This window comes from Cyanistes caeruleus, chromosome 13 (assembly GCF_971803275.1).
Source record: "Cyanistes caeruleus chromosome 13, bCyaCae1.hap1.1, whole genome shotgun sequence".
NCBI lineage: Eukaryota > Metazoa > Chordata > Aves > Passeriformes > Paridae > Cyanistes > Cyanistes caeruleus.
In genome coordinates this window covers 18,879,091-18,896,986 of record NC_141713.1, presented here as the reverse complement: position 1 = coordinate 18,896,986, position 17,896 = coordinate 18,879,091, and the positions used below count along the sequence as shown (strand labels likewise).

The following is a 17,896-nucleotide window of genomic DNA, read 5'->3' as shown; positions in this document are numbered from 1 at the left end:
CTCTGCCCACCTGATCCCACAGTCCCAGAGAGCACCAGGCTGGAAAGCTGAGCAGCACTGAGCACCCAGACCTGCAGAACTTTAAATAAAGCCGAACTGGCCCATCCCTGCACTGATTTTACATTTTCTCTGTGGTTTCTACAGCCTCATTGAAATAACCCAAGTGTTGGGCCTACTGCCACTTCCACCAGGGCCTCACTAGCCTGGGCTTTGCTAAATTGTGTCCTCAGCCCAGAGCCTTTTTCTCAGGGGTTGCACTCCTGATTTGCAGCAGGTAAAGAGATGACAGAACCAAATGTTCCTGGCAGAAGAAGCCGCAGAGGCACTGCACCTCTTGCTGGGATGCCAGCTTAGTCCCTACCCCCATCACCCTCCTGGCCCTCTGCATTGTGCTCAGAGCTCCACTGAGCTTCCCATGCGGAAAGCAGTGGGAATGCAAGCACTGTGAAGGGATGGATAAGGAGTTAGACTGGGACCCCAAATCGCTCCTCAGCTCTGCAGCCTTCTTGGCATGACCTTGCACAAGTCACTTCATCCCTCTCTGTTCAACACCTCTGGCTGTGACCAAGGAATGTTATGCTGGTCTTTAGCTGGGGAGGAGACTCCTGGACAAGGATCTTGGCAGCACAGGTTGTGTCTCCCACAGGACTGGATGGGTCGACATGAGCTGTAACAATCACAGGATCCCAGAACAGTTTGGGTCGGAATGGAGCTCAAAGCTTACCTAGTCCAGGGCCCCTGCCATGGGCAAGGACACCATCCAATATCCCAGGGTGCTCCAAGCCCCAGTGTCCAACCTGGCCTGGGGCTCTGCCAGGGATCCAGGGGCAGCCACAGCTGTTCTGGGCACCCTGTGCTAGGGCCTCACCTCCCTCACAGGGAAGGATTTCTCCCTAATATCCAACCTCAACTTGGGGTCCTTGAGGGAGCTGAAGTTGGAAAGGAGGGCCAGGCTGGGATCTCCTTCAGTTCCCAACTCCAGCACAGAACTGAGCACCAAGCCTGGGCAAGAGCTGCCAAGGCAGCACCTAAGGAAGGAAACTCCCCCCTGTACTCACCAATCCTGTCCAGCCTGTCCAGAGCCACGGTCTCAAAGGCTCTCCTCATCATGGGGTACTCCTCCAGAACCTCGTTGAAGTTGTCCACGGACAGGGAGTAGAGGCGGCAGTAGGTGTCGGCGCGCACGCTGGCCGTGCGCCGGCCGCGTGTCAGTAGGCAGATCTCTGCAAGCAGAGAGAGGCTGAGACAGTCCATGGACACCAGCAGCAGCACCCCTGCATCCCTCCCTGCACTGCCCTCCCACAGAAAACCCAGCCAGAGTCAACGTTCCAACATTTCAAAGCACCGGGGGCTCGCTTGGGGCAGCTGCCACACATGGCTGCCCTCGGGGCTCGGCTGGTCCAGCCAGGCAGCCAAGGTTTGTTCTGGGGGATTATCAAAGGCAGCATTGTGTGCTCACACTGGAGGAGTTGTGTTTCTCCAGCTCCTTTTGGGCACTGGGGAGCAGGAGGTCGAGCCGTGCTCTCATTGAAGCCAATTCTCTCTAGATTTGTAGAGAGGCTCTGGGCTGATGTGTGCCTTTGGTGCCCGGCTGTAATTTTGATCCCTGTACCTGGGACATTTGTCTTGCCACAGTTTGCAAAGGTTTTCATGTCAGTGCCACAAGCACTGTCAATGGCACCTCCCAGCTCTGGGTGTATTTACAGTGCTGTCATGGAGCTCAGCTGGCTACACAACACAAAGCCCTGCATTCAACCACAGCTCCCTCAACACTCAGCAGAGAGCTCCCAAATCCTGCTTTTGCACTGCTTACGGAGTCTGGGCAGCAGAAACAGGCACTTCAGGACAGATGGTGTGAGCTGCAGAGCAACAGCACTCTGCTCCCTGGGTGTGCTGGGTGCCAATTCTCCTGCACCATTCCCTGGATTCATGCTGAGCCTACCCAAAGCCCTGGTACAGCAGCAGCACAAGGTCACGAGCGTGCTCCTAGGCAGCTTTCCCAAGGAAATGCTGCTTGGGAGACAGTGCCGCGTGTGTGAGGAGCTGTGATGGAATGTCATGGGCAAGCTCAATCCCATCTGTCAGTCAGGGTATCCTGACTCCAACCCTCCAACTGCAAACACCAGGCTGCAAAATCCTTGTACCCAGGCGAGGTGCACGTGAACCGGGAGTGACAGGAGTGTGGGAAATGCACAGGAGGAATTCTTTAGAGGAAAGGGGGGGAGGCAAGGCAGGTTTTGCTCTGTCTCCCCTCAGCAGATCCTCAAAGGTGCTGCAGTCAGAGCTTGTCCTGCAACCTGCCTGTCTGGCAGAGCTCTGCACGGGCTCTGACAGGAGAGGGGGCTTTGTGCTTCTCATGAGAGCAATGCCCTAAATCCTTCCCAGCCTCCTGCTGGTCCCACTGCTCCAGAACTCTGCTGCTCGTACATTCTGCCTGCCTGCTGACCCCCAGGACACTTTGCTGAGCCACAGGCAGGGCAGAGGAGGGACTGTTTTTCTCTCTGTGTTTATCCAGCCCCTCATGGGGGAGATGCCAGACAGCAGAGGTAGGAATGTGCCTGCAGAAGTGAGAACAGGCTGTTTTTTACCTTTAGGTTCTCAGCTTCACCCATCTGTCAGAAAGAAATGAACCTGCAAGAACCAAGTTCCCCCGCTGTGTTCTGCTGTTATTTATCACCAGGTTCTGCAGTGCCCACCAGTCACCTCTCAGAGACAGAGGAGGAGGTGCTGGGGGTCAGTCCCACGTGGATCCGGGAATGCCCGAGCGCACGCACCTCCGAAGTAGGAGCCGTCAGCCAGCTTGGTCTCCTTGTTGCCCTTGGTGAGCACGCTGACCACGCCGTGCTGGATGAAGTACATCTTCTTGCCGATGGTGCCCTCCCGGATGATGTAGTCCCCGGGCTGGAACACCTCGAACTTGAGCTTGGTCAGCATGGACGTCACAAAGTTGGGGTCTGCGTTGGCAAACAGGGGCATGGAGGCCACCAGCTTGCGGCAGTTGAAGTTGATGATTTCCTGACCACGTGTGGTGTGAAGGAGAGAGAGGAAGAGGAAGAGGAAAGGGACAGGGAGCACAGAGGACACACACAGGGTTAGTCAGCACCTGGGAAGATCCCCGACTGAGCTGTACATTTAAAGTGTTTGTGCCCTGGGCTGGCTGCCCTGGTGCAGGCTGCAGGGGCTCCGGATGCTCAGAGCACGGAGCAGAGCTGGAGCCAGCACGCTCAGCCCTCTGCCTCCCCTGAGCAGGGACAGCACTCCAACCTCCGAATACACACAGCATTCCTGTTTCTGCAGGAAACCTCGGGCTGTGAGGGAGCACAGCAGCGCTGAAATGCCGTCTGACAAAGGCCAGGGCTCCTCTCTGAGCAGGTGTCGAACTCACCTCGGCAGCCCCTCGTTCTCTGCTGCCCGTGCTTGTCAATGAACTGTTAAACAGCACGGATGAGCCCAGGAGGAGAGTAAGGGCAGGAGAGGAGGAAGAGGCACTCAGCGGGCACTGGGCAGAGTTTGGATGGCCAAGCCTGGCTGAAGAAAGCCCAGCTGGGGTGCTCAGCTGCCAGCACAGCCGGGCTGTGGCCACCCAGGGCTCCGTGTCACTCGCAGGGTGACAGCTCAGGAGCTGCTCTGTGTCCTGGCAGCTCCCGCTCAGGAGGTGGTGCTGAGCCCATCACCCCAGCACAGCGCCCCATGGGGACGGGGAGAACTGGAGCGGGAAGAAAGAGAGCTGGGCAAGCATCTGTTTCCCCCCGTAGGTGTTTTCAGAGGGGTGCCCTTTGAGACTTCAGTAAAACTAGTTTTAAATTTTGGCTGGCACTTGCTCAGCTCTTCTCTCTCCTGTGGAGAGAGAACATTGCTGGGGGCCAAAGACAGAAGGCAGGCCCCTTCTGCAGCTGGTGGGTGACACACTGGTGACATAGCAGGGACAACCTGCATTGCCAGGCTTCAGCTGGGAAGGAAAGGGGGCTTCTCTGAAGGCTCCTTCTTCCTGTGACTCCCCCACTTAGAGCTGGTGGATGGGGCACAGGTGAGGCCAGCACTCCATGCCGAGTTTTAGCCAAATACACAAGGTGGGAGCTTTCTGAGCTCCCTCCCCAGGAGCTGCACAGCTGCCAGGAATGTGCCCTGCCCGTTCCCTGCCCTCTTACCTCTCGCAGGGGCTCGCTCAGCTCTCCCAGGATGCTCTCCTCATCAAACATCTTGCCCTGGTAGCGGTGCTCGTAGTAGTCGTGGATGCGCTGCCGCATGTCGGCGGGCAGCTTGTGGAAGGACATGTACTGCTCCACCTGTTTGTACTGAGCAGGGAGACATGAGGGGCAGCAGTTATAACCCAGAATGTGCCACAAACGGGGCTGCTGACGGGCAGCAGGTGCTGGCCCTGCTTCCTTCTCCTCAAGCAGGGCCATCTGGAGCAGGAGGGAGGGCCCGTCCGATTCACAGCCCACCCTGCTATGTTCCCCGTGGTTTAACTTCATCCTCATCCTCAGCCCTGTGGAGACAGCTGCTCATTCCCTGGCTGCTGAGCAGCCTGAGCTGCCCTCACACAGCCCCAGCTGGGAGCAGGGCTAAGGAAGGAGTGCCTGGCTGGGAGGACACTCAGCAGTGCTGGGTGAGGAGTGTGCAGGATGGAGCAGGAGAGTCCACGTGCCACCAAGGAAGGTTTTTCCACAGCACATGGCAGGACAGTGGCCAGCTGGGCTCCAGAGGTGTCCCAGAAGTGCAGCCCCAGGGCCTGTCCCAGGGGAAGCACAGCTCCTGCCCTGGATGTGTGCTCACAGCAGAACAGAGGGGCACACCCGGGATCAGCGTCCCGAGTTTGGCTGAAGCTGCAGTACCCGGCCTTCTGCTTCTCCCCTCTGTGCTCCTGCCAGCTTTGCCATGATGGAACCTCTGCTTTACCATGACTTTCCTCCCCTCTTCTTCGTTCCTGTGCCTCAAGCACTCACCCAAACCCATCCACATTTTTACCTGATGGTAAATTCCCATTTAAATTCCCATTTTCCCAATTCCCATTTCCATGGTGTCAGTTCGAACGCAATACAAGGGCACACTCTGACTGCTGGCAGAGTAGCTTTGGGGGTGAATGGTGCCTTCTGTGAGCCCCCCAAGGGCTGCACCAGGCTTCTGTTGCCCTGCAGGTGCTGCAGGACAAGGTGTGTGCAGGGAATGGTCACTCTCCTTTTGCTGGTGGCAGTACAGGATACTGCACTAATTGCTGACAACAGGACTGTGCTGCTCCTTTCCCAGCCCCATTTCCCCTCTTCTCCCTGCTAAATGTGTCCCTGAATGTCCCCTTAGAGCAGCTTGAGCTGGAGAGCCTGATTAGTGATGCTGTGCTGGTTACAGCCCCGCTGCTGCCCCGGGGACAGCCCGTGCTGGCACTGCCAGCTCCACCTGCACCACGCACGAGAGGGCAGCACTCCAAGGAGCCAAGGTGGCAGAGGGCACACTCGGGGCTTCCTGGCATTCCCAAAGCACGGGAGCTGCCTGGAAATATTTCTGATCCCTCCAGCCTGACCAAAGGCAGGGGAGTCACCACCTCCCCACTGGCACCGACCCCTGCCCTTCATCACCAGGCTCTGTAGGGACTGGCTGTGGCAGGACAGGACGTGCTGGGAGCCCAGAGGAAATGAGGGAGGGAAAGGAAGTGAAAAGCTGCAGATCCTTTGTGGGGAGCTCACCCAAAGAGAATTTTGGAGGTTATGGTCTTGCAAGCAGAAATTGAAGGGGTTTGGGCTCATCTAACCATAGATGTCTCCTACCACCGGAGAGGCCCTGCAGCCTGAGAGAGCCATGGGACCTGGCAAACCAGGCACAGGGTATGTGGAACTCTCACTCTGGAATGGGAAATCATCAGCCATGAGCTTCTGCTGACTCAGGTTTATTAAATTAATCTAAAATCCACAAAGAGCTCTGCTTGCTTTAATGCTGCATTTTTGTTGAATAAATGATTTGCCAAAAATATCCCCCTTATGCTCTCAGCTTTAGTGCAGTGATTGAGCTGAAGCAGTGACCAGTTGTCACCAGGTGCCTCACCTCACCTGCTGCAGCCACCTGGCCCTGTCCTCTCCTCCACTGCCACTTGCTGTCCATCTTCAGCTGCCCTTTTCTCCCTGGGAAAAACATCCCCACGCTCCAAAAATCCATCAGCACGGGCTGGATGGGGTGACTGGGGCTCTGCTTATCCACCACTGAACGTGGATTTATGGCTTTGCAACAAAGAGCAATAAATTACTGCTCTGCAGTGTCCCCAGGCCTTGCCAGAGTCCCCCTGCCACCGCTGTCCCCAGATAAGGCTCCCAGGGAAAACAGGACAAATTTACTTCCCCATGAATAAAGGTGCTGCTTCTGACTGCAAATGAAAATCAGGGTTTTAAAAGTGAACTGTGAAATAAGGAGCCATCATTCTCTGTCATGGTTAAGGAAATTCTCTTGTCTCTCCTGCCTCTGCTGCTGCTCCCTCCTCTCACCCAGGAGGGTTTTGGGGCCCTCAGCTCTCCCCTGGGCAGAGATGCAGTCGGAAATGAAAGCATCAACTCCTTCTTTCCATGTCTGAGAAACTGAAGATTCACTGGGGTTTTCCCCCTTCCCTTGGAGTTGCTGAAGGCCCCTCAGGCAGATGATGCCACGCTCAGCTGGCCCTTTCTAAAGCCACTTGGTGTCCCTTTGCTGCCTTCCAGCCATGGCCAGGCTCCCCTGACAGCCCCTTCCCCTCCTCCCTCCTCCTCCTCAGCTGCTCAGCCTCCCACTTGTCTCCCTGTCCCCAGCCTGACCTGTGCTCAGAGCTCAGTGGCCTCTCTGAGTTCAACTGAAAACACTCATTTAGGAATTATTTAAATCTCTCTGAAGACAATCCAGCCCATTTAAATCCCAGCTCATTTTCTTGAGTCTGTCTTTCCTCAAATAGCCCTTGAAGGTGGTATTAATATATCAAAAGGAAACCATTTAGCTGGGTATTTTTGCTTCTATAGCTGGCCACTTTCCTTCCTCTCTCACCACTTCCCTCCTACCAAAGTTCCAATCACTCACAGTCCAAAGCGAACTAAATATTTTTAACTCCTTCCACACCCTCAATGTCCATCAGGAACCCTCCTCTCCCTGGCAGGGATGAATTGCTGAACAGGCTCAACCCTTTCCTCGCCCCAGTTCTGAAGATGGAAACCAGCAGGCACGGGGAGGGGGGGATTGTTGGGGTGTCCCGTGCAGGGCTCCACGATCCCTGAGGCTCCCTTCCAACCCAGCACATCCCATGGCTCTGGCACTGCTTGGATCCCTCCAGGATTAGGCTGAGATCACTGTGACACCGGGTTCAAGTCCAGTCACAAACACCTCCATGTCTGGAGCCCATGGAAGTCACCAGATGCACCTGTGGAAGGAGAAGGAGGCTCCAGGGGAGGATTGTGGTGCTCTGGCAGCAGCATGAACCTGGAGGCTGGCTAAGAGCCACCCTGTCCAGTGCTGGGGCTCTCCAGTGCTCCACAGGGGAAAGATCAGCTCATGGGATTCTCCATCTGGATGCTCCTGACAGCACTCACTGGAATCTTTGTTTTATTTTCTCTGATTAGGAGTCAAACAGTGCAGTTCCCCAGCATTCAGGAACCTTAAAAAAAAAGTCATAAAAAAACCCCAAACTGACTGCTGGGGATTTTTCTCTCTTAAGCCATTCATATTCCCACCCTCAGGATCTATTCTATCCCACCTCTCACTCCACACAGTCATTCTCATGGAGTCATGGGGCTGCAGGAAGGGTTTAAGGGAAGAACAGAAGTTCTGTGACAAAAATCTGGGAGCTGCCTCCATTCTGCAAGAGCTTTATGTGATGTCCTGCTTGTGAGCCTTTCCAAAGGCTGGATTAATTGATTCCATGGCCCTCACTCATTTTGCCAGCAGAAAATGAGTTTTAAGTGTCACCTCCTGGAAAACCTGGAACATTTTTTCCCTTACTGCAGGGTACCTTGGGGAGTTACCCAGAGTCAGGCTCCTGATCTGTGGTACAGACAATTCCTGGAGCTTTTCTCCCACTTTCCTTGCACTGGGGATCGCTGTGCATCAGCTCCTGCTCAGGCAGGGATTTTGGACAATCCCATTGCTGGGCTGGGAGGTGGCATGGGACTGGGGAGATCAGTGATGAGTCTGATGATACCCTTGTCTGCCTCTGACCATCTCTGCTGCTCAGGGCTCTGAGGAAAGCAGATCCAGGAGCCACAGGACAAACCCCTCTGCATGAAATGGTGTGGCTGCTGAGCCCCAAGGTCTAATCCTGTGCATCCCACAGGGAATGCTCAGCATGGCTATGGGAACAGCCTGTTTTCTCTGGGAATGGCCCCTGAAGGGAATGCCTGCCTGGGCTGGAGGAGCCACATCCTGCCATAAGGCACCAGGCCAGCACAGGGAGCTTTTGGCCACGGTCAGTCCGTCTTGAGAAATACCACAGGACGTTGTGGAGATGCCAGGTTCACATCTGGAATGGGATGGGGAAAAGTACCAGCAGTGCTCTGCACAGAAGAGCAGGCTGGGGGAGATAAGGTGAAATGTGCCCCCAAAGGCTGGAGATGGGGACAGGGGAGCAGGGAGTGTGTGCAGTGAGGGACCAGCACTGCTGGCTCTGGGGGAGGCTCCGTGCTGCAGCATCAGCTCTTCGTTTATTTAACTATTTACTTATGTACAGCTCGAGTACCAGCATGAACTCCCACACTGATACTGAAGTTTGAAACCGCTCCCTGGCATGGGAAGAGCTGCCCAGGCAGGGCCATTCCCTTGCTGGGACAAGGCTGGCAGCTCCAGCCTGCAGCGGGTGTCACCGTGGTGGCCACAGGGCGGAACCCCCTGTCTCCGTTCCCGGGCCAGGATGGAGATGGTGAATCTGAGTGTAACCCCACTGTTTCTGACATGTTTCACAGCTTCAGAGTGGGCCTTCTCTCAAGTTTAAGTCCACCAAGGACATATTCTCTTGCATGAACAGGAACTACCTGACCCCAGACTGTTAAGGCAGTTTGCACCACAAGACATTCCGAGGAGAAACCATCAGGTTTTCATTAAACAAACATTTCTGTTTCATAACCAACCCAGGATTTTTTTGCAGGAAAAGGATTAAATAAACCTAAAACAACTGACACAATTCCTGAATTTCTGGCTGAGATGAACACCTCATTACCCGTTTCTTACATTCTTCTGACCCTGTAAAGCAGCCAGACCCCCTGACAGCAGAAAAGGCAGTGCTGGGACCCCAGGCCCTGACACAATTACAAATCATTTCTCAACCCTGTTACCAGCCCTGGGTGTTTTGACTGACAGTAACGTGGGACACAACGGTGCTCAGGCCATCTCTCCACAGAGGGAACAAAACCAGTGCTGGCATGACAGGATAAAGCCAGGCTCTCCAAACTTTTTCCAATTAGGAAATTTGATTACATTTTGCAGCTGATTAAGTGCTGCAAACACCTTTAATTTCTGGAGTGCTGCACTCCCTGCCCTCTCCTTCACACACATTACCCAAGGAGTGAGTGAGCTCTGCAGCTTCCCTGACCTCCACTGTGGGTGCTGGCTCAGGAGGAGAATTCTCCAGAAAGCCTGTGAGCTCAAGGAATGTGGGAATGATCCCTGAGAACCTCCTGGTGACCAGTTTTCTCGAGAATGTCACTTCCAGTCCTGCCCAGACTGGTGAAGGATGTGAAGTTTCCCCCAGCAGTGGGAGTTGTGGCTCCCAGAGTGTGGCTGAGGTGTCCCCACAGCTCCAGCACAGGGCTCAGTAGCTCTTTGGGCAGGGGTGACCATCAGCACTGGGCTGCCACACTGGTGGGATTATCCAGGAGCACAGGTAGGATCTGTGCTCCCAGTTACCTGCACAAGCTCACAGGGAGCCAGCTCTGAGCAAACCCACAGAGCTCAGTGAGGGCTCCTCTGCCCCTTGCTGGGGCTGCTCCAGGTGCCTGGGGCAGGTGGAGAAGGATTCCAGCTCCTGCCCACTGACAAAGCAGATCTGGGATTCCCACTGCCAGGGGCTGGATCTCCATCTGGGCACTCAGCAACGCCTGAAAGGTTTTCCTCAAGTCAATTTATCTAAATATTCTGAGGTTAATGAGACTCTGCAGCACCCTGGAGTTGTGAATTTCACAGTTTCCTCATGGTTTTCCTCATAAAAAAGCCCAAATCACCCTTTAAACTCTTTGCTAATAAAACTCTGGTCTCCCGGAAGGACCCAGGACAGGCCCCCAGCTCTCAGAGCAGTGGGCAGACCAAGGGCACTGTCTGGATTTCCCTTCAACAACAGACAGAACCTTCCAGTTGTTTTATTTCAGCCTTTCCCCTGACTAAACCTTCCCCAGTTTCTCTTTGCTGAATTCAGGGGGCTGACAGAAGGGCTGCAACGTTTAAGCTGCAGCAAGAAGTGTTTGGCCAGGCAGAGCAGGGGATGGGCAGAAGGGTGAGGAGCTGAGGGGTGATGCCCTGCTGGGTTTCTGGAGTGATCCAGTGCTGCCTGCCTGTCCCCCTGCAATGGTGCTGCTCCAGGATAGTGACATGGGAAAGTGCAAGTCCCTACCCAGAGAAAAGAGGTGTTTTAAGAACAAGAGGCACTGGGTGGACTGCTCAGGGAGGAGGAAGAGGAGTGAGGAAGGAGTGTGGAGAGCAGATCCTGAGGGGAGATGAGGCTCAGGGCTTCACTGGGCTCTCACAGCAGCAACCCCTGCCCCTCAGCAGCCCCTTCTCTGGGGTACCTGGGGAGCTGAGCCTCCCTGCATCCGCTGGGATGGGAGAGGGAGTCCCTGCCCTGCTCCAAGGAGCTGCAGCCAGCTGCACCATCACCCTCCCCCAGCCCTCAAGGTTACAGAGAGCTGGGGAGGAGGAGAGGGTGTGCGTGGTGACTTGACAGAAATACTAATCCAGCTGAGCTGCAGGATTAGGGAAAGAAATTAATAGGAGAACCTGGAAAAAGCATGAAGATATCTGGCTAGTTTATTCCTCTCCTGGGCAGGGAACAGCCTTCCTCTGCTGTGAGGCACAGTCACACAGGCTGGGGGGTAATTCTGCAGGCAGTGATCAAGTTAAGGCTTGAGCTGATTCATGAACAGCTGCAGAGGGTCCTGTAGGCCTGCTCCTGTCCTTGTCCCCTTCCACCAGCACCTGCACCAGCTCTGGCACTCACCGGGCTCAAAAATAAGCTCCTTCAAGCCACTGATGTGTCTGAGAGTGAATGTGGGAGAAGAGATGAGCTCAGTGAGGGTGTGGGAAGCCAGCAAGGCGTGCCCAGCTGAGACAGCGGCAGGAGCTCCGGGTGAGAAGGGGCGTGCTCTTGGTCAGAGCTGTCACATCCATTCAGGCACAGCAGCACTCGGGGGAAACGTGGCTGTCAGAATCCCTCAGGAAGGAGCTGTGGTGCTGCTGGCTCACGTGCAGCAAGCAGATGCCAGTCTTGGGTGCCAGGACACTGTGGAGTTAAACTCCAGACTGAGGTTAAGAGAGAAGATCAGCTCCTGACTCTCTGTGAGCACGGGAAACTCGGATGGGACAGCCAGGTCCCTTCTCACTTTGCCTCTGGGGCTGGAGGTCCAACAGTCCCCCCAGAGAGCCCCACACATCCAAAGAGCTGTTCCCATCTGAAGGGAGGCCAGGGCTCAGCAACCTCAGCACCTCCCTGCCTTGGAGGGGCATTCCCTCTGAATCCTCCATGGCCCCTGCCACCCCATGGATCCCACCCAGCTTCCCTGCCTCGCACAACCCAGCACAGCACAAAGTGAGGGGCTGCAGGAGGAGATTTTGGCAGGACAGGGATTGAATGTCCCAGTGTTCAGAGAATCCAAGGTGGAGTGAGACAAGCCTGCTCCTGAAGCCAACAGACAGCACAGCTTGGCTTTTATTCCTCTTTTCCAAAGCCCTGCTTGTCCAAGGGAAGAACCAGTGCCTTGGCAGAGGTCTGGACAATCTGAAACCTCCCCAAAAACCTGCTCCTGAACCTTGTCCTGAGGGTCCCACACAGCACAACCTCCTGGGACAGCTCTGGCTGTAACTTCTCTCCTGTTTGTGTTTGTGCTGCTCCTGTCCCTCTCCACTGTGTCCCTTTCCTTGGCCACTCCCAGCACAGAGGCCCCCGCAGGCTGAGCTGTGCTGAGGGACAGGCAGAGCCCACAGGGTGCTCAGCAGAGCAATTGCTGCTGGCTTCTACCAATCGACCTCCAAACTTGTTGAGATTCTCTCTCTAATCTGCTTCACCAGACATTTTGTCCCAGGAGGATTGAACTAAATTGAGTTGCTGGGCTGCAAATCACACAGCAGCCTCATTTTAATCATGGCTATTCAAGTGCTAAGGAATGCAGAAAGTAAATACATATTTGTTTTTAGGCCATCACTTGTCCCATTTGCAAGGGGAAAATGAACGATCTCAATCCCTGAGGCTTTGATCCTCGGAGGATCACTTGAGAAATGGACCTGCCAGAGGAAATGCACCCTTGCTTCAATCCCCTCCCTGCTGCCTTTGTCAGAGCTCTTCTCCTGGGTCTGTTAACCCTCTCACATCCCCACGCTCTAACAAGGCTTTGACACGTCCCACCGTCCCTGCCGCCCCCAGTGCAGCCCCTGGGGGCTGATTTCCCCAAGCACTGAGTGGAATCCAAGTGCCAGGATCAGGCAGTGCCCTTGTGTGGAGCCAGAGCCCGGAGTGCCCAGTGCTGCAGGTGCAGCGTGGCTGTGCCAGGCTGGCCAGGTGGCTGCCTTTGCAGATCGCTTCTTGACTTCTATGCTACTTCAAACACATTTGAATAAATCCTCTGCATCCTGAGATTTGATCAGCCTGCATTCCCAGTGCTGCAGTGTCCTTCTCTCTGGCGTGCCCCGCTCTCCATCGGGATCAGCCCGGCTCAGCTGTGACACAGAGCTAAAACTCTGGATGCATCCCAGGCCTCCACGCTCTTCTCCTGGGCATTCCCCCTCCTTTAGCTCTAACTGTGGTTTGGGATCTTCCCTACTCTCCAAACATGAGTCAGCCTCTGGTCTTTGCTCTCCCTCTCTGCCCTGCTCTCATCCCACTGTAATCCCTGTGTCTCAAACCTGTTCCAAGGTCATTCCACCTCCTCCAACTTAAAATTCACCTGATCAGTGCCTGCTGCTCACAGTTCCCCCACTTGAATCACAGCTCCCTGTCACCTAAACTGTACCTGGCAGGGTCAGAATAGGAACAGTTCTTCATCTCCAGATCAAATGTACCCACAAGACCCTGGCCATAAAACCTCCCCAGCCCCACCAACTGAGGGCAGCTGCTTTTTTTTGGATGCCCTGCCTAGGTCACAAATTTGGTGACTGTGGCAGTGGCAACCTGATCAGATGTGACATTTCTGGCAGTGGCCTCCATTCTGCAATCCAACAATGGTGCCATTAATTCCACAGCTACCTGGGGAACCTGCTCCGAGCTCCCGAGCCTTGATCTGGGCTTTGGGGGTTGTTCTGCAGCTTCACTCAGGAGCACTGGAGCGAATAATCTGGATACTTTTAAAGAGAGCACTTGCTAAATAAAAGCTGCACATTCTGGAGCGTTCACCTGGGGTTTGAAATCAGATGTGGGAAAGGAAGAAGTGACTAACAGCTGTAGGTATCAGTGACACTGATAATGTTGGTGTCCAAAGACAGACAGGGACAACAATGATCATCTCCTTGCCCTGCTCTTAACTGATCCTGCTGCTGTTTCTTCCTGAGGGGTGTTGGAGTGGATGGATGGGGTTGAATGGCCAAGGAACAGCACCCTTGGTCTCTCACACTGACAGCCCAGGCTCCCCCTGCACAGCACAGAGACCACCCTGGGCTCCCCCTGCACAGCACAGAGACCACCCTGGGCTCCCCCTGCACAGCACAGAGACCACCCTGGGCTCCCTTGCACAGCACAGAAACCACCCCAGTTCCCCCTGCACAGCACAGAGACCACTCTGGGCTCCCTCTGCACAGCAAGGAGACCACCCTGGGCTCCCTCTGCACAGCAAGGAGACCACCCTGGGCTCCCTCTGCACAGCACAGAGACCACCCTGGGCTCCCTCTGCACAGCACAGAGACACCCCGGGCTCCCCCTGCACAGCACAGACCACCCCTGTCTCCCTTGCACAGCACAGAGCCCAGCCCGGCCCCAGCAGGGCTGTCCTTACCTTCTCCTGGTACTGGCGGCGCGAGGAGTCCAGGGACTGGATGAGGGCGGTGGCGTGGCCGATGAACATGGCGTAGCAGGTGGCCCCCACGATCATGCTGAGCATGGTGAGCCACACGTCCGACATGCCCACGGGCGCCTGCTGCCCGTAGCCGATGCACAGCATGTGGCTCATGGCCTTGAACAGGGCGTACGAGTACTGCTTCCCCCACGAGTCGTTCTGCAGGGACACAGGGAGGGCACGGCCTCAGCACGGGCACATGGCATTCCAGACACGGATATGGGGTGGGAAAGCAGCTCTGGCACTGCAGCCAGAAATCCCTGTTGGAGGCACCTCGACACGTACACGAGAAATTTCATTCTTTGCTGGCTTGGAGGGATGGGGGGGTCTTTGAAAGATAGGAGGGATAAGGAGTCTTAATGCCCCCATAGCCCCTTAACTCCTGTATCCCTCACAGGACCCCTACACCTCAATGTCCTCAGAGCCCTCACCACCTCACAAGCCCAGCTCACTCTGTTTGGAAAACAAGCCCAGATTCCGTGATCTGAGATCAGCACTTTGGCCCTGGTTTTTAGAGACTCCATGTGCTTTTTCCAGCAGGGAGGGTAGCCAGTCTGCCCCACTGGTAACCTGGGATAAACTGAGATGATGCACTGGGAGATTTTCACAATGACCCACGTGTGGGAGAGGGAACTGAAGCAAATCATTTCCTCCCCTGGGAAATGGACTCCCAGAACTGTAATAGAAAGCCTGAGCAAGGCTGCCAGCAGCAGGATCTGAGAGAGGGGAAAATCACTGCCCAGCAATTTAGGAAATGGCCAGGGTCTCTGGTCATTACGTGGAGAGATGAGAAGGGCAGAAAATGAAGTTGATAATGTCTGGACAGCAAGTTCTTCTCAGTGCAAAACTGGGCTCTTTCCAGAGAGCTGAGGAATTAGAAATGGTCTCATTTGAGAGCAGCAGCCTCCTGCCAGGGGAGGTGTGCTGAGACACCTTGTGCTCTCCACTGCAGCTCACACAGGCAGCACCTCAGCAGTGACATCATGGCACAGGCAGAAAAACCAGCACAAGTTTCCTGATGATTCTGATTAGCCTGAGCTCATGGAACAGCTCGAGGTGCATTTGCCATCCTGTAGGTGTTATCTGCCAGCAAGTTCTTGCTGTGAAACCTCCATGACTGCCTGCTCTGTCACCACACATGGCTCTTAGGAGGATGTAAAAATGCCTCTGCTGGGTGACACTTGTGGCAGTGCTGGGCATTCCTCAGCTGCTCCCCTGGTCCTGGGACAGGCCAAGGTTACGGATGGAGCTCTGCAGACACATGTGCCACCTTGGGAGGTCAGACCTGACCTTACACAGACCTGCTGGAGGCTCGTCAATAAACAAAGAATTCTCCTGTGGCCTTCATCCAGAGGACCAGAGTGGCCAGCCAGAGCTCTGGAGTTCACTGGGCACCTCCTGGAGGTATCTCCTCACGCTCAGGGGGGTGGCTGATGACCTCTCTGCAAGCAGCTCTCAGTGCCATTGATGCCCATGGAAACTCTTCACTGATCGTCAGCAAACGGTGACAGAGCTGGCTGGGAGCTGTGGCACAGGGCTGGAACCTCTGCCCATGCTCGGTTAGGAGATAAGGACATGGACAAAGCCAGCTGATAGCATGACCTGGCCAGATTCAGTTTCATTATGCAAGACAGGCCTGATTCCCATTGCAACAAGAAGAGCAAAGCCACACCAGTGACAGCAGAGCCCACACGGGAGCAGTGGCACAGCCACAGCCCAGCATGGACTGCTCCTCCTCCCTGCCGGCGCCAGCCCGTCTGGGCTCCCCTCCCAACAGAGCAGGAACCTGGTAAAAACCACCCTGGAGCCAAGAGAGAGGAGCAAGGGACAAAGTGGCCATTGGTGAGTGTTGTGGCCTTGGCTCGTGTGTGAGTAGCAGCAGCCCAAAGGAGCAAAGGGCAGGCAGGACAGGGCAGAGGGAGTTTGTCCCCTGGCCAGGGCCGGGTCTGGCCACGGGAGCTGCCAGAGGTGTGAGGCCAAAGGAGTGACCCCTCCTGCGCCTCTGCCACCAGGCCTGTGCTGTGGCTCGGGGGCCTGGCTGGGTGCATTTCTTACCCGCAGCTTTTGTGGTGTTTCACAGAGCCCCTCGTGCTCCGTGCAGGCAGCAAGCCTCACACGGCTCCCACAGCACAGACATCCTGTGCTTCCAGGAGCCGGCACTAGGACACAGTGCAGCTCTCCTGCCCCACTCCTGCTGAATGAATTCCTGCCCCACTCCTGCTGAATGAATTCCTGCCCCACTCCTGCTGAATGAATTCCTGCCCCACTCCTGCTGAGTGAATTCCTGCCCCACTCCACACAGGCTGTTGCAGGAGTGCTGCTGCCCTCCGAGGTCGGAGTACATCTCCACCACAGACAAAGGGAGCTGAGCTGAAATTCCACAGGGAATCTGGGCAGGCAGAGCAGTAGTTGGTTGCCAGGCTCGTCAGATGCTGTGAACATCTGGGTACCAGGCAGGCTCGAGGTTTAAAAGCCATTCTTCCAGCAACTTGCTGCTCAGGAGTGCTGTTTACAAGGAAGCTTGCCACTGTTTTGTAGGAATTAGTCATCCCAAAGTCTAACATCCAACACGCCGAGCCCCTGCAGCCTGCACAGACACTGCTGGCTCCCTGGGAATTGCACGGCTCAAGTGCCAGCCCAATTCCCAGCAGCAGGGCTCCTGTGAGGACAGGCTGCGGGTGCCAGACTGAGACTGAGGGATGACAGTCTGGGGGGGCGAGAGAAAAACACGGAGCTTTCCAAACAAACCCTGAGCACCGAGCTCTGCTGGGAGAGCACGTCAAGGACTGCTCAGAGAGAGGCACTTGTGTGAAGGGGAAGCCTTTCAGAGCAATTACCTTTAGGATACCGAGTGTGAAGAGCGCTGGATGCTCTGTGCTTTGGTTCTCAGGCTTTTTGTTTGCCACAGGATGAGCAGACAGGTCAAGCCCACAGTAGTTTAGGCCAGCCTAGAAGAGGCTGCACATGCGGTGTGGACAGGGGTTTATCACGCTGCCACAGCTCGTTGTTCCTGTAAGAGCCATACCCAACCTAACACCCAGCTACAGCAGTGCCCAGGGCAGCACCGCTCCACAGATCCTGGAGTGGCTGAAATGGCCCATTAGCCTTAAACTGCAGGGAGAAAATGACTCCTTGTTAAGCAAATCCCAAAGCAAGCAAAAGCAGAGCTACAGATCTGTGCCGTTCACAGTCGGGGTTATCTCAGAGGCACCCAGAGACTTTGCAGAAGGGAGTGAAATGACTTTGAAGCAGTTTCTCAGGTTTGTTTTTAACATCCACCCTAGCAGCGCTGGAAGGGCTTCTCTGGCATTAGAGCCTGGCCTGCTCAGATCCACCTTTGAATACTTGGAGACACTTCCCTGGAACACTTCAAAAGCACTGCTGGGTTCTGTAGTACCTTACAGAAGCACCTGGAGGCAAACTGTGGTGTCTGACAGGGTATTTTGGTTCTGATGTACATGGGAGTGTGGCTGTGGATTGTGGATTCAGTGGCTGAATCCTCACTGGACAGGAGCAGTGAGACAAGGAAAGACACGGAAAGTACTGGAAGCTCTTGGGCTAGGGGTGTAGTCCTGGGGAACGGTGTTATGTCTGACTTACACCATTAACACTTGGAGAACTCAGGAGCTGTCTCTGCCCATCCCTGGAACTGCTGGGCTGGGAAAACACACCTCCAGATCCAGTTTAAAGGATGGGAATAGCGGGGGAACACA

General features: G+C 55.1%; 1 protein-coding gene across 4 annotated transcripts in view; it reads right to left on the bottom strand.

Moving 5' to 3' along the window:
* HCN4 (hyperpolarization activated cyclic nucleotide gated potassium channel 4) overlaps nucleotides 1-17,896 on the bottom strand; it is a 127,775-nt gene that overhangs the window by 12,398 nt on the left and 97,481 nt on the right. For all 4 annotated transcript variants that reach the window (XM_086848438.1, XM_086848440.1, XM_086848439.1 and 1 more), the window contains 4 exons: nucleotides 14,124-14,342; nucleotides 4,149-4,295; nucleotides 2,775-3,015; nucleotides 1,059-1,223 (listed from right to left, as the gene is read on the bottom strand). In XM_086848438.1, coding sequence (XP_086704564.1) covers nucleotides 1,059-1,223; nucleotides 2,775-3,015; nucleotides 4,149-4,295; nucleotides 14,124-14,342 — 772 coding nt within the window. The remainder of the gene's footprint in view (nucleotides 1-1,058; nucleotides 1,224-2,774; nucleotides 3,016-4,148; nucleotides 4,296-14,123; nucleotides 14,343-17,896) is intronic.